Source organism: Athene noctua, chromosome 2 (genome assembly GCF_965140245.1).
Source record: "Athene noctua chromosome 2, bAthNoc1.hap1.1, whole genome shotgun sequence".
NCBI lineage: Eukaryota > Metazoa > Chordata > Aves > Strigiformes > Strigidae > Athene > Athene noctua.
In genome coordinates, this window is record NC_134038.1 from 43,127,153 (window position 1) to 43,144,734 (window position 17,582).

The 17,582-nt window shown below is 37.9% G+C and overlaps 1 protein-coding gene across 1 annotated transcript in view; it reads right to left on the reverse strand.

Moving 5' to 3' along the window:
• Positions 1 to 9,074: 9,074 nt before the first annotated feature.
• The window catches only part of XKR4 (XK related 4), a 234,486-nt gene continuing 225,978 nt past the window's right edge, over positions 9,075 to 17,582 (reverse strand). Inside the window, exon 3 of the mRNA XM_074897722.1 lies at positions 9,075 to 10,259. Coding sequence (XP_074753823.1) covers positions 9,313 to 10,259 — 947 coding nt within the window. The 3' untranslated portion in view covers positions 9,075 to 9,312. The remainder of the gene's footprint in view (positions 10,260 to 17,582) is intronic.

Sequence of the window (17,582 nt, forward strand, 5' to 3'; positions counted from 1 at the left end):
CTGATTAATGTTTGCTCACGGGAGCTTGATTACTGTATTACAAGTCACAAATTTGCAAGATTAAAAATGTCTGTTGAATTAATTAGCTGCAAATCAACCTAAGCAAAGCTTGACAAGTTCCAAGCTGTTCCAATAAAATAAAAAAGGAGGAATCGATAGCAGCCACAAATACATGACAATATGCTGGCACTTTGTGACTATAAATAGTGGCAGCTGCCCTCTCTGCTGACAAAGGAAGATTTTTCATTGTCCATACAGTGTTGTTTAAAGGCTAAATCCTGCCCAGATTGGTGTGGCAGTCTCACTGATGGGTAAAGTATTCTCAGTGAAATATCTGCTGTGGGATAGCCCAAAAACCCAGGGGAAACTGGGGCTGGAACCGAGCTGCCTACTTTGTCTTCCCTTTAAGCAAGAGTGAACGCCCACTGAGCTAGTGCCGGCACCAATCCACAGCACGTGCAGATGCTGGCTGACAGAAAGGGCTACGTGTGTGCCAAAATGGAAATGCAGGGAACGATATTGGGAGTCATTAGTGACTACTTTTGAATTTTAGCCTCTGTAGCTGCTGTTGTCTGACCTAATCACTGCAACAATATCTATCTGTCCATCAGTCAGATCCTGTTGGAAAGTTACTATATTTTTCAAACATTATCCTTAATGCTGAATGGTGACTCAGGTCAGGAACTCAAGACATATACGAGAAATTCAGTGCAGCAAGTGTCTTCACTGGCTAGTAATCTTTTCCTCAACTTCATAAAATTTAAAATGAATTCTTATTGAACATTGTCTAAGAAACAGTCTGGCATACACAGATAATAATACAGAACACATACTGAAAAAAGCATCAGTAGTTAAAATTTCAGAAATAGCTACTGTGTTTTCATGGTACATTTAAATTTACAGGGGTATTGTTTTCAAATACACACATTTGGAATTTATTTTCAGTACATAGTCCATGAACTGGCAAATCTTTCCTTCTGACAGCATGTATCAGGCAACTGCATATGTGTTCGATAACACTCTAGTGTTCTTCAGTCAAAATTCAAGTAAAACATCCTAATTATTGCAGGCTATTTCCTTCATAAACTACTGACATTGATAACTGAAAGTCAGTGAAACAAATACAAACAACATTAAGTGAAACAAAGGTTTAATTGATCCCTTTGCTATTTGTTTATTTTTTTTCTTGATTAACTAAATGTGCTAAATCCTTATTTATTTCGTACAAACCTTTTTTTTTTTTTCCCCCACACTCTATTCTTTTACCAAAATATTTAAGATAATGAAATAAAGCATTAGACATATTTTCTCCATGACTTTTCATTAAAGTACTGGCATAATACATTGCGAAGCTGTCTCTAATAATGACCAGAATGTGTTTTCCAATAATGGCCTTTTTTTTTGCAGTTATCATTTCATTATCCTTGACGATGATGCTCCTGATGGGTTTTTTTAGGCTTAGAATTTAAATGAACTATAAGATTGAATCCTAATAGAATCTCAGGACTCATTGTCATGTGTATACACACACACACACACACACACACATATATATATATAAATGCATTTGATACTGTAATTTTGCTCCCAAATATAAGACATGACCCTACTATTTTTATCATGAGAAAACCAAACACTGTCACGAAGATTATTCTTTCTAGCATGCTTCAAACTGTGGGCACTGAACTTAATTCTTGCATTCACCATAACCTGGGCAATTTGCACACAACTGTGGTTCAAACGCACCGTTCAGAGAAACCCTGTCTGCACCATTTCCCTCACTACACAGTATAGAGCCTGTTTGCCCTTTGTTCAGCCCAAATTGATCTTTGTTTGGCAAAAGAACTGGGTCACAAAGTGAGTGCACCACAGGCTCAGGGAACTATGGATAAGCTGCATGGTGTAGCTCTGGTGCACACACAAAATCTGCCTGAGCTCCAACGAGAAACCAGGTGAGTGTGGCCAGAGTAGCACACAGTGCATTAATAGACCTGATTCAAGGCAGTGCGTAGAGATTCAGGCTTTGTCACAGTGCTAACCATGTTCATACAGCTTTAGGTCACGTCGGAAGGTGAGCAGAGTGATTTTCCATCTGCCCCACATTTTTACTGTAGACATTACTCTGGCTGGACACAGCAATGGCACTGGACATGTGCAACAACTTCAGAGTCCTCAACACTAAGGGAACCGAATACATCAAAATACTAGAAGTAGGTCCACATTGCACAGGATAACCTTTATGTTTTCCACACAGAGGAAGAACAGCCTCAAAATAAGAGGGAGGGAGCATGCCCTTCTCAGTAGTGTGCAGCCCTATAGCCTTCCCCTGAGAGATAGTAGCTAGAGATATGAATCTTTGCTAGCTGAAGAGATAACTGAGCCTGGTTCTCCCCTTGGTCTCTGACAAACCTACTGCTGGAAAAGCAGTCATGAGTGTTTCTGTGCAAAGCTCCATCTGATAGCACCCCAGAGGACTCAAGTCCTTCAGGTAAGATGGGCAGAAGTATACTTGCTCAGGAGGTCATGGCAGGCTTAGGTGGGAGACAGGAGCTGAGCTACTCTGTGCTGTGAAGACCGAGGTGCTTCTGACCAAGTCCAGGAGCCAAATCTTCGGTGCTTGAACGTCCAGCATAGAAAGTTCAGGAGCTCCTGGTTAGTGCAGTTTGGAGGATCACAGTATTAGCCTGAGGGCCCTGATGTGTCTGCGCTGACCTCTGCATGTGTGCTGCAGCGTGCCAGGTATTTGGTCCCCGTGTGTTGTGGCTTTTGTCCAGCCCATGCACGTTGTTTTCCTCTCTGTGGGCTCTTTGGTGCATGAGGTGGGGGAGAGATTGCTGGACTATGACCAGGCCTTGCCCTGAGCGGACTCATAGCACCCAAACGCAGCCTACATCTTGCCTTAGCACTATGGCATGTCTCTGATGGCTCTTCTAAACATTCAACAAGCAGCTTTTTTACCTCAAGGAAATACCTTATTGACGAAATTCTGTTTTACACACTGGATGGCTACAGCATGCCCAGAAGTAAGATCCAGAAGCAATTGCTTCCAAAGATATCTGAACTAAGATGCTGAAATCTACATATGCAAAAAAATGTTTGTTTTCATAGCAGTCATGTCTTTCTTTCTATGAACATAGCATCTAGTTACATTGACAAATCCATCACATTTTTATGTTTAACCCAACCATTCATGGAAACAATTTTTTGGTTACACTTTAAAGTTTCTTGGCTGTTTTTATTTTACAGTGCCTTGCACATAGAGGTTTAGATTTGATCTTTCTATTAGTTGGCTGCATATCTCACAATTTCTTGTAAATCTCTGCCAATGAATACAGCATCTATAACTCTGTTGTAATTATACACAAGCTTCTCTTTTACCTCTCTAGCTCATGCAAACCACCCCATAAATGTGCCGAAGAGGACTTTTTCCTCAGCATCTTGCATATCTGTCCTCTTTGCATCAGGACTCAGAGTAGGCACATTTCGTATTATATTAATGGGTATCTCTGACTAAGAATTAAATGCTAAGCATTCAGAACAAAACGTAAATACAGGAGCCAAGCTTACATGTTTAGAAAAAGTTCCTTTTAATGAATGCACTGGTCAGCAATTGGCTTTTGTAAGGATCAGTGGAAATGACTGGTTTCCAAGACATTTTTCAAAGTCTCCTTAAAAGGATCATGTCAAAATGAGCATATTCTTAAATGTTTGAACTAAAAAGGAAAGAAGAAGAAATTTTTTGATTCATGCTGAGTTAGCACTAAGTTTAGAGTATGTATTTCTGGTCAAGCCAAGTGACATTCAGGCTCTTTGGTACGAAGCAGATCTCCAGCTGACTTCAGTTAGGAGTTAGGAGGTGAAGGCTTTCACTACCATGGTCTGAATTCATGCAGTTATTCACTCAAGGCCAGGAGCCTGATTTTCTCATATTCATACCAGTGTAACAGTGTGGAAATCCCACCAAACACCCGCAGTGAGGTCACTATGTTAAAACAAATGGTCCCAGGGGACCCCTCATGTTAAAAAAGCTTTGTGAATGATCTGTAGAACAGTGACACTATTCTCCTAACCCCCGAGGCATAACAAGGTCATCTTTGTCCCTCCTGTAATGAAACCCACTCATACCAGATGTGAGAAATCATCTCAGAAGCAGATCACTTGGCAATTTGCAGCCAAGTGAAAATGATGATGGAATTTGTTTAAAAAAATCACTATATGTGAATAACAGTAATCTGTTGAGTTTTTAATTTTCAGATTTAAAAGAACCTGTTGTCATTTTGTATTTTACCTGTTTTATTAGAGTAAAGAGGAATGGATTCAATGCTGTAACGAAAAGACATAGGTCTATAAACAGTCAAGGAAGGATTTCATAACATAACATCTCCGGTATATAAATGGCTGTTTGCCATTTACACCATTTGGCTTTCTGCTGAGAGCATGGGCTTCATGCGAGCTAGTCTAATTGCTACAATTAGCAAAATTAAATGGCTTATTGTGTATTTAGACAATTCTTCCCACATTCTTCATTGTTATACTACAGAATTAGTAATTACAGTGTTGGGCTTGTAAATTCATGGACACGTGTTGTGATTATTTTCATCATGCACTTCTTGTCGGGGCTCAGCCTAAATAAGCTTGTTTAGAGGGATGCGCAAATGCAATTTACTCTGCTTCCCACCATGCACAGGAGCAAGAGAGGCAGCAGTAGGACCCCAGCAACCTGCTGAAGCTTTTTCCTTGGCATTGTGCAGGCAGTGCAGGGGGCGCAGAGTAAATCACAGCATCTCAGTCACTCCGGATTGCACAACTGCAGGGACGGAGCAGAGAAAGGGCAGTGACTTTGGAAACTGAATCACTGGCAGAGCCAACTAAAACTCAGTACAGTGCTCTTAGAGTCGTATGATCAAATCACGAACAGTTCAAAATTGTTTAATTTGGGTTCTAAAAAACCCAACAGTCTAGTTGTGAAAAGTAAATGAATGTATTGTGTGATTAGGAGTCCCTTTCCAAATAAAGCAGCACTTGTACTTTTAGTACCGCTCATGAATTGCTATTTTAGGAAGATAATGATATATTGGCAAGACTATCATATGTTTTAAATGACTTTGGGTTTAACAGCTATTTACCACATATTAAAAACTTCAGCTAGCTCCAATAAAATTTTAGTTTACCTCCTCTGTTTAAAAGTTTACAAAATCAGGCAGCTGAGGCCTAGCATTTAATTTTGGAAGAAAAATTGTCTAAAATGTGATAGAAATGAATTAATAGAAGATTTTGATTTGCCAATGAAAATATTGTCTATGTGCCATCAAGCCCATATAACCCAAACACAGAAACATTGTTCTAGCACAAGAAGCATATTTAAATTGACATAAACAAAAGTGGAAACAAGTTTTTTCATTAGTAAATCTGCAGGAAAAAAGTATTGCACATATTTTCAAATAATTTTTTTCATTTAAAAAAATTATCCTATTATAGAACAAATAACTTTTCCTTTAAAATATGACAAAATGTTTATCTTACATTTTCTTATAAGTTTTCTGAATGACTATAGGTATGCGTTACCTCTCCTTTATTTAATTAGAGCAGTTGATACTAGTTAAATTGTCTTTTCTGTAATATATAAATCCACAACTCTTAAAATTTTAGGACCAAGACTTTAACCAGATAAGTTACATTAATTCTGCCGGGAAATTTTTTTGGTTCATCAGAACAATGCTTACATAATTCTTACTTCTAACAAAGAGATGTGATTGCTTTTCTTTTCCAGAATATAATTATGATTTTTTTATTTTCCTGTATTCTGGAATGAAATTTAAAAGACCTGATTTTTTTATTATTTCAAACGCAGTAGTTAATTTTTTTTACAATTCTTTTTTTTTTTTTTTTTTTTTTTTGCTATTGCTGTCTTAATTGAACTTTATTGATTCTAAAACTGTCTGTGCTAAAAAGAATAGTGCATATTGATTATTAACTGTCCATAAGGCCATCATGGAATTTCAACGTGGACTATGTTTAATCTTGACAATTTCTATAAAAAATTCTTACAGCATTTAATGTGCCTATTCACAGCAATGCAAATTAAGAAACTGCGTAGTCATCCGAGCGTTAAGATTTCAATGGCCACCCTGTTCTCAGTGTGAGTATCACTGACGTTACGAATGTAACAGAGCAAGATTTTGGAGACCAAATTTTGACTCAGTGTAAAATGTCTTCTCCCCCTTCTTCAGACAGCTGGATTGAATTCTGAAGACAAGGTGTGTATACGTACTGCCATGTGCACTCAGACCCTGCAGTAGTTTGCTTAAGATAAACATTTTTACAAACAGTATGAAAAAAAATCAAAAATGCTGGGAAAGTAAAAAAAGTAAATGGATAAAGCACACCTCTATGTCCTTCCTTTCAAAACCAAACAAGAGCAAACCAAACAAACTCACCTCAAACCTTCTTCAGAAACCTTGCAATGCAAGCACTGGTCCAGACTGTAACCCTTTAAATTCTGCATGAAGAGACGCTTCTTCAATTCTGTAAGCCCTGACCAAAGGGCTCACAGCTCCGAGGAAGAGCAAGACAGGATGAGAGGGACATTAGAAGAGGCCAAGCCTCGCTGACAGCTGTGATGCTGCCCCTCTCCCCAGGAGGTGCTGGTGGGAGGCAAGAGCTCAAGACTGCTGCCTGCTGTGCCTCACTTCTGCTAGAATTTCTGAGTTTGTAAAGCAGCAGCAAACACATCAAACTATTTCCAAAAAAAAACCCTTCACATCTTGGATTACAAAGTTTACCATTTGCCTTGTTCGTAAAGAAAAATAGCAATTTCCTTGTGTGAGCTAAGCATTTGATTCTGGAGTGAAGGCTTTACTGAATTTGATGGGACAAAGGACTTAATCCCAAAACCTTTTTTTTTTTTTTACGACTTCTTGCGGTGGCATATTTTCTGACAAAATGTGAGTGCTTTTCTGAGAAAAATCAGCTATATCTCCATGGAGGGAAGGGCAATCAGAGCTTCAGGTTTGGACTATCAAAGAAATACTTTATTTAAAAAATTAGTATAGAGGCAGACAGCCACCGCTTAATTTGAAAATACCTAAGAAATCCTTGAAGCATGGGTGTTTTCTAATCTGTGTAAAGTTCCCTCTGCCTTGCAGATTCCTGCACTTTCACAGATGTTTTGTTTTGAGGAACTCGCCCCAGCAAAGAACAACAGGTATTGAACATTTCACTAATAAAAAAAGTCAACATTAAAAATGGCTAATTGAATGCATACAAATAAACATAGGCTGTGTAACCTCGGCTATTTCATAGTACAAATATTAATAATAGGAAAAGACTGAAATTTACCCGGCAGCATATACAGCAGTGACAACACTGGATATACCTGACAGTGAAGATTACACCACCAATCATCAGGTCTTCTCCATCCTGACAATGCCATTTACAACACTAACTCTTCAGTTCTGTTTTGCTCTCCTAAAACGGATGGAAATAGTTATAGCAAATTGTTTCTTATGGAATCGCTTGGTGTCTTTACAAGCCACTTGTACATTTGAAGCAGGATCCACAATTTATAGAGTATTCTAAAAGTACCCATGTAGGCTTTCATATAGCATTACACTGCAAAATAAATCCATAATGTGTGAAAACCAGGTTTATATCAACCTGCAGAAGCCAGTTGATAAAATTCACGGACCAATTCTTAAAATCTAAGCTATAAAGAGAATGAAATGTATTAAAAGATTTGAGGTTTATAAAAAGTAACCTTTTTATACCATATTTTTACTTTACAAAAATATTGAAATAATTCATGAGTTTTTCACTCTGCACCGGCTTTAAAAAAAATACTATCAAATTTTGACTTGCACCTTTAATGCATCTGAAAGCACCATCAGGGGATACTTTTAACATAAAGGAGGATACCATTGACTAGATTTAGGGAGGTATTTATAACCCAAAAGCTTGCAGCAAAAGCACTCTATTACAAGAGATTCAATGTAATTTTTAGACGTATCTGAACACAAGTCTTGAACAGGCAGAAGAGGGTCTTCCACTTAACTTGCTTATATTATACTTCAGTGAATATACTTACTAAGAGGTGACTGAAAGCCTTTAAAAGACATCACTTTCACCTTGGGTGGGAAAAAATCAGAGCTGTCTCTACACGTTGAGAACTTGAATGGTCTTTCCTGCTTCTTGTTCTGGTAGGGCTCGTGCCACTTGTTATCTGTCCCTCAGGCAATATCAACCTTGCAGTTATACAATGTTTGGCACTAGAAGGGTATGGCATGTCACAGTCTCTTGTCACCCCTGCATACATTCACACACTGAATCATGCATTCTCAGTCCTGAAACAGAGACATTTCAGTGTGTTCATCTCCTTGTAGATTCTTCCGAAATATCTGAATGGGGTCCTCCAAAACGTTTAGAAAACGAAAACTACACTTCCCTGTTCTTTTACATATATAGCTATTTTATTTTATTTTTTGCAAATTGAACACTGAATCATGATTATCATTTAATTTACATCACTACATGTTGGAGCTCCTTATTTCTCCTGAAAACCATAAGTGAGCTGCATAGGATTTCTGTTGAAAGTAACATAAAGAACTTAAATTGCATTTTAAAAGAGTTTGAAATTCCACAAAAACCAAACAGTTCTGGTAGTATTAATGTTTATGACCTAATTAATCAGAATTTAGTTTATATTTCATTGACAGTTTTATAAACATGACAATGTATCTTTTTAAGTAAGAACTATTTTGCAAACCTATTCTAACTGGAATGGTTGATTTATGGGAGTGTTGAAGACTACTATGTTCCTATTTTCTCCCCAGAAAACAGTTTTCATAATGGCAACACTGTGTGCTACAGTTTTGTTATGTTTGAAAAGGTTTTGTTCGGGTTTTTTTGCCATTGATTATGCAAATATCAATTTCTAAAATAAAATGCACTACTGGCTAAAATTGAAAGCTCTGGTCAGAGCCTTCCTATTGGTTTGATTGTAAGTACTGTGCAGCCAGAGTTTCACAGCAGCAAGGAGTTGTGGGTGAGTTTCCCCAGCTGAAGTAACTGATCTGTATGTGTGGGTCAGGGTTTGGTTTTTTATGAGGCTTTCAGGTGATGCTGCTGTTATCAGTGTCCTGCAGACAGACTGCACACAGTGGATCAAATGATAATCATGATGATAGCCAGACTAAGAACACTACAGCTTGCTGCTCTACTTGTAGTACGCAGTTTAGTTACTCCTACAGCCCTACTGACAACCCTTAATTTGGACTGTAACATCGGAGCTTCTTCAAGCTGTGGGGTTTTTTTTGTTTATAATGTGGTTTCATATTCCAAGCGCTCCTGGATAAGGGCATCATCTTTATATTGTAGCCGTGGAGGAGCAGGGGAACATTCAAATGCTAAGATCGCCTTCCTCAGGCTCCTGTCCAACACGTGTCTCTCCCACGCTGGGTACCTGTTCCTGAACAGATCGATTTTAATGACAGACTCCTCAATCCTTGGTGGCCGGGATGAAGGTGTGGATGGTGCGGTGGGTCTCACCTGAAACACAGGTACACACCCATCCCTCTCAGCAAATTTTTGATCCCGCTCGCTCGTGACACTCCGGTTGTTGGAGATGGATCGTAGAGTGTTTGTTGCCACTTCTGGGGGCAGGGTGAAGGCAGTGGCAGGGTCCTCACAAGCACAGCTTGGCGACTGCCCAAACCTTGGTCCGTTGGGGTGAAAGAAGGCATAGTACATTAGCATAAAAACAATGCCTGTTAAAAAGCTGCTGAACACTACACACAGTGCTGGTATGGCAAATGCATCAGAGATTGGTGGGGCCTTGTACAGATACCAGAGAGCACTCAAGGCGGTGTTTTCTAAAAGGATGACAAAATAGTAAATGAAAAGCCTACAGCGTGTCCTTCCTTCCTTGACATTGAACCAGCTGAAGATATAGATTATCCCAACAACCATGTCGAAAACTATCTCCTCCCATTTAGTGATGCAAAACTCTGTCTCGCAGTGGACGATCCAGAAGGTCATGATGCACCAGTGCAGCACAATGAAGATCCCAAAGTACAGCTGGAAAACCGAGGCAAACAGAGCAAAAGTAATGACCCTTGCTGCAATTGTGAAGAAATGCCAGCAAAACTGGATTATAACAGCCATATAACTGATGGGTTTCTTGTCATCGCGGGAGTCACGGAGGGCCTTTTGGTAGGAAGCCAAAGCCCAAGCCAGGGATACGAGAGATGCTGCAGCAGTAAGACCTAGGAGAAAACAGGAGATGCAGTTAAGGTATAATTAGTATTGGTTGAATCTGGTGATATCCTTGCTGTTTTAAATGCGTTCTCCACAACTGACATAATAAAATCTCCTTCTTTAGTGCAGCCAGCACTGAGAAATGAAGCTCTATGCTGCAGTTTCATTGCCCTTACAATCTTGGATACACACAAACAAGAGTAGCTATCAAACTACCCTCTGAAATGTTTCTCTGGCAATTTTATGTTTGAAACTAAATCGTTAATTCACAACTTTGAGCAAGTTGGGAATAGGTGTCTCTGTCAGCTCTGTGATTTAACAAGATGTACTGTTGTTGTTGTGTTAAAGGAAGAACATGAATTTTCTGATTTTCATAAGTCATTAAAGAAGCCTAATATAAAGCAACCAAGTCTTCCTAATTAAAATCCCAGCATCATGTACATATAAACTAAATCAAGAACAGTGTGAGCATAAATCTACATTTTAAAAATAAATGAATGTAACTCCTGTTACATCAAAATTTAAACTAACTGCCTTACTCTTCCTGAGGGAAAAAATGTTGCCCATTTTGATATTTCCATCACTTCTAAACTGAATTTTAAAAAGTTGAATATGTTAAAACTTTTTCTTCCAGTTGAAAATTAAACTAATTTTAGAAATGTTGGAATTTTCTACTGAATTCAAATTCTGAGTATAGATGCTCCTAAAGTAGGGAGTTATGACTTAATGCTCATATAGCCATTCTATATATATATATATATATTCCCGTATATCAAAGAACTGACTATTTATAAGGACCTGAACTATAATATTTCCGGAAAACCTGTCAAATATTTTTCACAAAAACAATTTAATATAAAATTATTTCTCATGAGATCTTCAAACATTATTTCTGTGAAAATAATTCCTATTCACTTGAAAAAAAAAAACTGTAAAGAAAAATTAAAAAAACCCTTTCTATGCTTATTGTGAATGTGTATTATTATTCTTTTTTCCTAAAGCGAGTTTGATTGTTGTCTGTAAGTAAACTTAAAAAAAAAGTTGCTCTGCAAATGAATCTAATTTTTAAACTCTTGTTATTTTCATACACTACCAGAAAATTCCCATTTAAGAGGTGATATAGTTCAGCATAATTATTCAAATGCTTAACACACAGCATTCTGTTAGAAATCTTCTTTACTACAAGATTAATTTTTATTTATTTATGACTCTTATCAAGCTGCTTTGGATGTAAATGGGAATTAAATTAAAATGCAGAAACCCAGACTTTCAAGTGTATTTATTATTTAAATAAAATTGAAATAGATGTGTTGTATACAGAGGTAAAATGTAGCAAACATTTTATGCTTAAAACTGGTTTATTACCAAAGCAAATTTTATATACAGTTAATGAATGAATTCATAAGTCTCATCATCCCAGGCTGAGAATATAGTTATAGACCATTTAAAGATAATGATGCTTCAGCTTACTCTATTTCTAAGCAGTTTCTTAACTTTGAACTAGTTATTGGAGTAAAGCAAACTGAAATGATGAAAACATTTATTTTGTCTGCTGTTAAAACCTGTTTAATCATTTCAACAACCTTTGGTTCTGGATGCATAGACAGTATTTTTCTTCCTCGTCCAATGGCTTTCTTTAGAACTTTACCATGAAGAAAATATTACTTAAATATTATAAATTTTATTAAAACAGAGTGGTAAATTTAAGCATAAATACATGCTGCTATTCACTTTTGGGGAAAAAAAAAAAAAAAGTTTATTTTAAACCAGAAAATGTAAGTTATGGAAATAATACCTGATCTGGTAGGAAAAAAAAACTATTTAAGCAATCTATGTGGCTTAACACACTAAGATTTTCCTCGGGAAGTAGTACAGAGGGATTAATTACTTTCAGAAAGGAATGTGTTTGCCATTGTTTCTCCTTCAGTCACTGGCAGGGTGCTAATTATGTTGTGAGCTCCCATGAATCCATGAATTTTAAAAATCTTTGTTTTAAAAATAAAAGTAATAATAAACAATCAGCAGAAATATAGGACAAACTTAGGAGTCCAGGGAGAATTTTTAATAAAACTTCATAATTTTTCTTCCCACGCACATGCCTGGATGCCAAAACAACAATGTTACTTCTGGAATCCTCCACAGAGAGAATAAACTATCATCAATGAAGACAGGAAGGAGTCATGGTATAAATTGTTATTTTAATTTCTGACATGTATATTTGCTTTTCACGCTTGGCTGCCTTTCAGTGACCATTAACTCTGGAGACATCACTAATAGCTGAAAACATAACGTTCTTGTTTTCCTGTAGGAATGTTTTAAGTATTGAAAAAACACAGTTCATTTCCCTTATGAAATGAAAAGTCTGAAAAGGTAGATGAATAAGATACAGGATAAGAGAATCTTTCAATACAAATGCACCACTCTGAACAAGAGCTCAGAAATAGCATTATCAGCATAGGAGAGAATAATGTGAGAGAGAAATCCATACATTTTCTTTGCAAATCTAAATTTAATGACCCCACACACTCACCCAGAGGTTTGTAGAGATATCATCAGTTTTGCATTAGGAGTGTAAAACTATTCAATAATGCACACAGAATGTTCCAAATAAAATGTTAAAATTCATAGGTATTTCCAATGTTCTAATGCTAATTAATTCATAGTCATTTTCTGTGACAGAAAGAAGCAAGTACAATAGCAATGTAATTCTGTTATTTAAATAGTCATTAATAGAGAAACATCCTTTGCTTTTACAGAACAAACTCAGGGATACTAGCATACAGGAGAGAAAATGAAACAAGGGCATGGACAAAAGGAAAGAACTGCCAGTTAAAATATGATGTATCTACACTTGTGCTGTTGTCAATGGTTTTAGGGATACAGAATTAAGATAAGGCTAAATGCTACATGAGCACCATCTATTCTTCTTTATTGATGAGATCAAGCACTAAAGAATTATTAGAAGTATAATTAATAATGAGAACAATAATGTAAAAGTGATGCAAATGGCAGTTTGCTAATAAATGTCACTATATAAATAATTCACTGGGAAGGGTTAGAGATAAAGTGAATTATTGTAACACTGAATGGATAATACATTAATTAGAACATATTGATGCATTTGGTGAGTATGTGTTCATATAAACCTCTTTATCCCTATTTCAAAATAAGAACTAAAATAAATTTCTATTACTGTCAAAACAAAACTTCAAAGGCACTAACATGGCACCAGGAAAAAAGGGTGTCCTATAGACCTAATAATTTGTAACAATGCAGGTGGTTTAACTTCCACAGTCAGGAAGGCTTATCTGAGATTCAGAAATGAACAGATAAGATTGGACTGTGATCTGTGGAGCCACTGCTCATGAAGAACAAGAACCAACGTTCCTTCTTGTTCAGCTGCAGCCTCCACACTCTCTTTGGGCGCTGCAGCAGCCTTCTGGTGTGTCTGAGAGTGTTGTATATCAGACTCTTGTATTTAGGGTCTTGATCTTGGAAATTATGATTAACTGGCCATTCTCAGTGAATATATACTTAATAAACTATATGCTCATGTGATGGTTTGATTTTGGTTAAATGCCAGGTATCCACCCAGTCGCTCTATCACTTCCCCCCCCCTTTTCCCCTTGTTTTCTCAACAGGGCAAAGAGGGGAAAGAAGATAAACCAACCCTTGTGGGTAAAACAAAAGCAGTTTTAATATAAGCAAAATGAAGCAAAGGTCTGCGCGTGGAAGCAAAAGCGAAGAGATTTATTCTCTGCTTCCCATGAAGAGGCGATGTCGGCCCTTCTCAGGAGCAGGGCTCCCATACGGGTAGTGGTTGCCTCGGAGGACCAAGGGTGACCCCACCCCCTTCCTCCTTTCTCCCAGCTTTATACTGAGCAGATGTCATATGGTCTGGAATATCCCTTTGGGCAGTTCAGGTCAGCTGTCCTGGTTGTGTCCCCTCCCAAGATCTTGCCCACCCCGTCCCACTGGGGAAATGTCAGAAAGAGCCTTGGTGCTGTGTGAGCACCACTCAGCAGCAGCCACAACACCAGGGTGCTATCAACACCCTGCCAGCTCCCAGCATAAACCACAGCACCGTGAGGGCTGCTATAGGGGAAAAACAATTCCAGCTCAGCCAGACCCAGTACAGCTCATCTGTTACAGACTGTTAAAAGCCCAGGGAAGCAAATATAAAATGGCCTTGGGAAACCTTAAAGCATGTTCCCCTTCAAATTTTTTCCACGGTATATGATTTGGTCTCTAAAGTTCGGCACTGAAGAAGAAAGAAATACAGACTTTGCACAGGAAAAAGATCATTTCACATATTGCATCAGGCAAATAATGCTTTTGTTTGTTTCTGAAATGGACATCTGAAAAACTCTGAATAACAAGTAGTGGGGAGTGTACCTACACACTTCCAGCCTTTGTAGCTTAGCCCACTGACAGTAGCCTCAATGATGAGACTAGCCAATAATGCATTGTATGAGGACAATTTTCTATCAGGAACTGAATAGAATCTGTTCTGAGTGAAAAAGAAAATTTAGCCTCTTCTGTTAACGGTTTGCTTTACTGAATTATATTATTTGTGTGAAGGAATGACAACTTTATAATTACAGATGAGTTTCAGATGTCCTTAAGACATCCTTCCTGTCTGAAAACAAAAACCAGAATTGTCTTATCTGAATTATAATTTTAATTTCTTTCCCTTGAAATGATTAATTTCTCCACATATAAGAGATATTATTGCATTTTATAGAGTGTGGCATATCTTTACTGGTACTTTAATACTCAATACACTGCAAGGAGCTACAGCTCCTTAAAAAGATAAAACCACAGAAATATGACTTTCACAAGTGAAAAGAAACATATATGAGGGAAAAGAGAATGTATACAGAGATGGATACATTCACAAATCTAATATTATTTCAGGGAAGCAAGCTCAAATAGCTACAGGAAAGCCAATGAAGTTCTCCTCAACTATTTGTGAGAAAACTGACTCAAATGTTTTGTTCATGAGTAATCCACGAATATTTATAATTTGCTCACAACAGATAAGGGTTCTACATATTACATCTCTGCTTGGCAATTCACAACTTAATTGTATCCTGCTGGCACCTCTGCCTTTTCATTATGGTTCTCCCGTTTTATTTAACTTTGAGGAAAGCAGTTTAATGTCTAAGCAGCATATATGATTTACTAGTTTGTATTTTTCTCCCACTTCCACAATGTAATCTTTAGACTGGGATATGACTGAAAAAAATATGTGTCTCATTCTCACACTAATTTTGTATTACTCCTGATCTGTACTTGAGAGAGTAAAGGCATATTCAGGTCCATAAACTATTTTTTTCTCTAATCACATCAGTCCATAAATCCTATATCAAATAAGTACAGAACATCTCAGGTCAGCTGGAAACCCTACAAAGGAATGAACTGATCAGAGAAAGTGCTCCTTGACATTCAACCTGATTTCGGAAGTCAAACTCCTGCCAAGGCTTCCGTTTCTGCTTCATTCTCCATTTTAAACTTATCTCACCATTTCCAGGAGTAAATTCGTGTGAAAGCAGGAATACCAAATGCAGCAGGACATCTGAGCATGAAAACATTGCCTGGGCTCTGGGACTATGAAATATCTTTTAAGGAAGCTTATTTCTATGAGTTTCCTACTCAGCAGCAGGAGTGACATTATACGCATCCAAGCTTCCAGGTGCTTCTCTGAACCAAAGCCAAGGACCTCTAACATTCATAGTCCCCCTTAAGGCCTTAATACTGTAGGAAATGGTATATCATGACTGCATCCCTCCAGCTTCAGAAAATGGCTTGCTATATTTACACAGCTTTTGCCATGCTGCTCTGCAAGTATAGCCACAAGCTCGGTGTTCACATGGAGGCCTTGCAGGCAGCTTGGCAATAGCCTGTGGGTTTCTGCACTAATTCTTTTATTCTCATACACTAGTATGGCAATTCATACTGTGCTTCCACACCCACTTTAGTACACAGGATGCTTTGCATGCTTCAGGGGCAGCTTTTGATCATATCAGGGAATGTGTGTCCAGGTTCTCAGTATGTGTTTCATGCTCATGGGTGTAATTCCCTGACCAACACTGAGAGGTGAAACTTGAAGATGAAACTCACTTTTTTATGCTTTCCTATTATCTAAAGGGGTAACAGCATAAACTCTTGCCCTCACCTGGATTATTTCCTTCCTCAATGACTGCACATGTAGTCTGCTGGGGTAAGCTGTAGCACTGTAATGAAGTATCCATACTGGAATCCTTCCTTACAGCCTTAGGTGTCTGTCATCAGGTTTCATAGTCAGGCACATTTCATGTACAAGGATCCTCGATGAAAGAGTCTTTGCTGGCACATTTCTTTTTTCAGAAGAGGGAAGCATCACTAATTTAATGTATGCAGCCAGGTCCAACCTCCTAAAACATGCTGCAAGCTGATCTTAACATATCTTTCCGTACTCAAAGGTTTGTGGCCTTGTTGTTCAGGATCATTCTCCATAAACATGTTGCCAAGATAATCCTATTAGTTTCCCACATCAGCAAGTTTGTCCTACATTAGCTGTCCTAAATCATAGTCAAAGGCTTTCTATGCAGTCGAAACAAGCTCCCTGAGGTCAGAAAAGGACTGTTTTCTTCTTTCTCAGGGGCCACTAGATCTGATCATGCCCGGATAGAAAAGGCACCTCAGTGAAATATTCCACTTCTGTAGTTTTGCTTAGACTGCTCGTTACCCCCAAACATGGGAGTGTCTGAGGACGCGTCTCTCGTAGTCCATCTTTCCAGTGTTTGCCACAGGCTTCATTCGCAACTGGGGATGTTCAAGGCAATATAGACAGTTTCATCAGCGCCTCTGTCAACATTTGGCTTAACTTTCTCACACTGCATACTGGGGTGGGGTAATGCAGGTTAAGGGATGACAAGAAGTCTTCCTTGTTGAAATTTAAGTCAGATTTATGCCTGATGCTACCTCTCCTAAGTGTTGTTTACAGACTAGCATATTTAGGAATAATTTCTCCCATGATTCCTTTCAGCTGCTTTCTATAGATACTTCTAGTGAGGCAGCTTCTAGCTGTTTCTTTAGCTTGGCTCTCTACTACAATTTACCTTTGCCCTGGAAGTCTAGAAACATTATATATATTAAATGTTACTTTCAACCTTACTCATCCTACCTTCTCCTAATTTTTTTCCAGTAGTGGTTTGGACTCTGTCTAGAGGACCAAAGTCAACTAACAAAAGTTTGTACATCTTAGAGTCTGTACCAGGCATGTGCGTAATGATTTGCCTCTTGCTGCACTCAAATCCTTATCCACCCTAGCAAATCTATCTATTAAA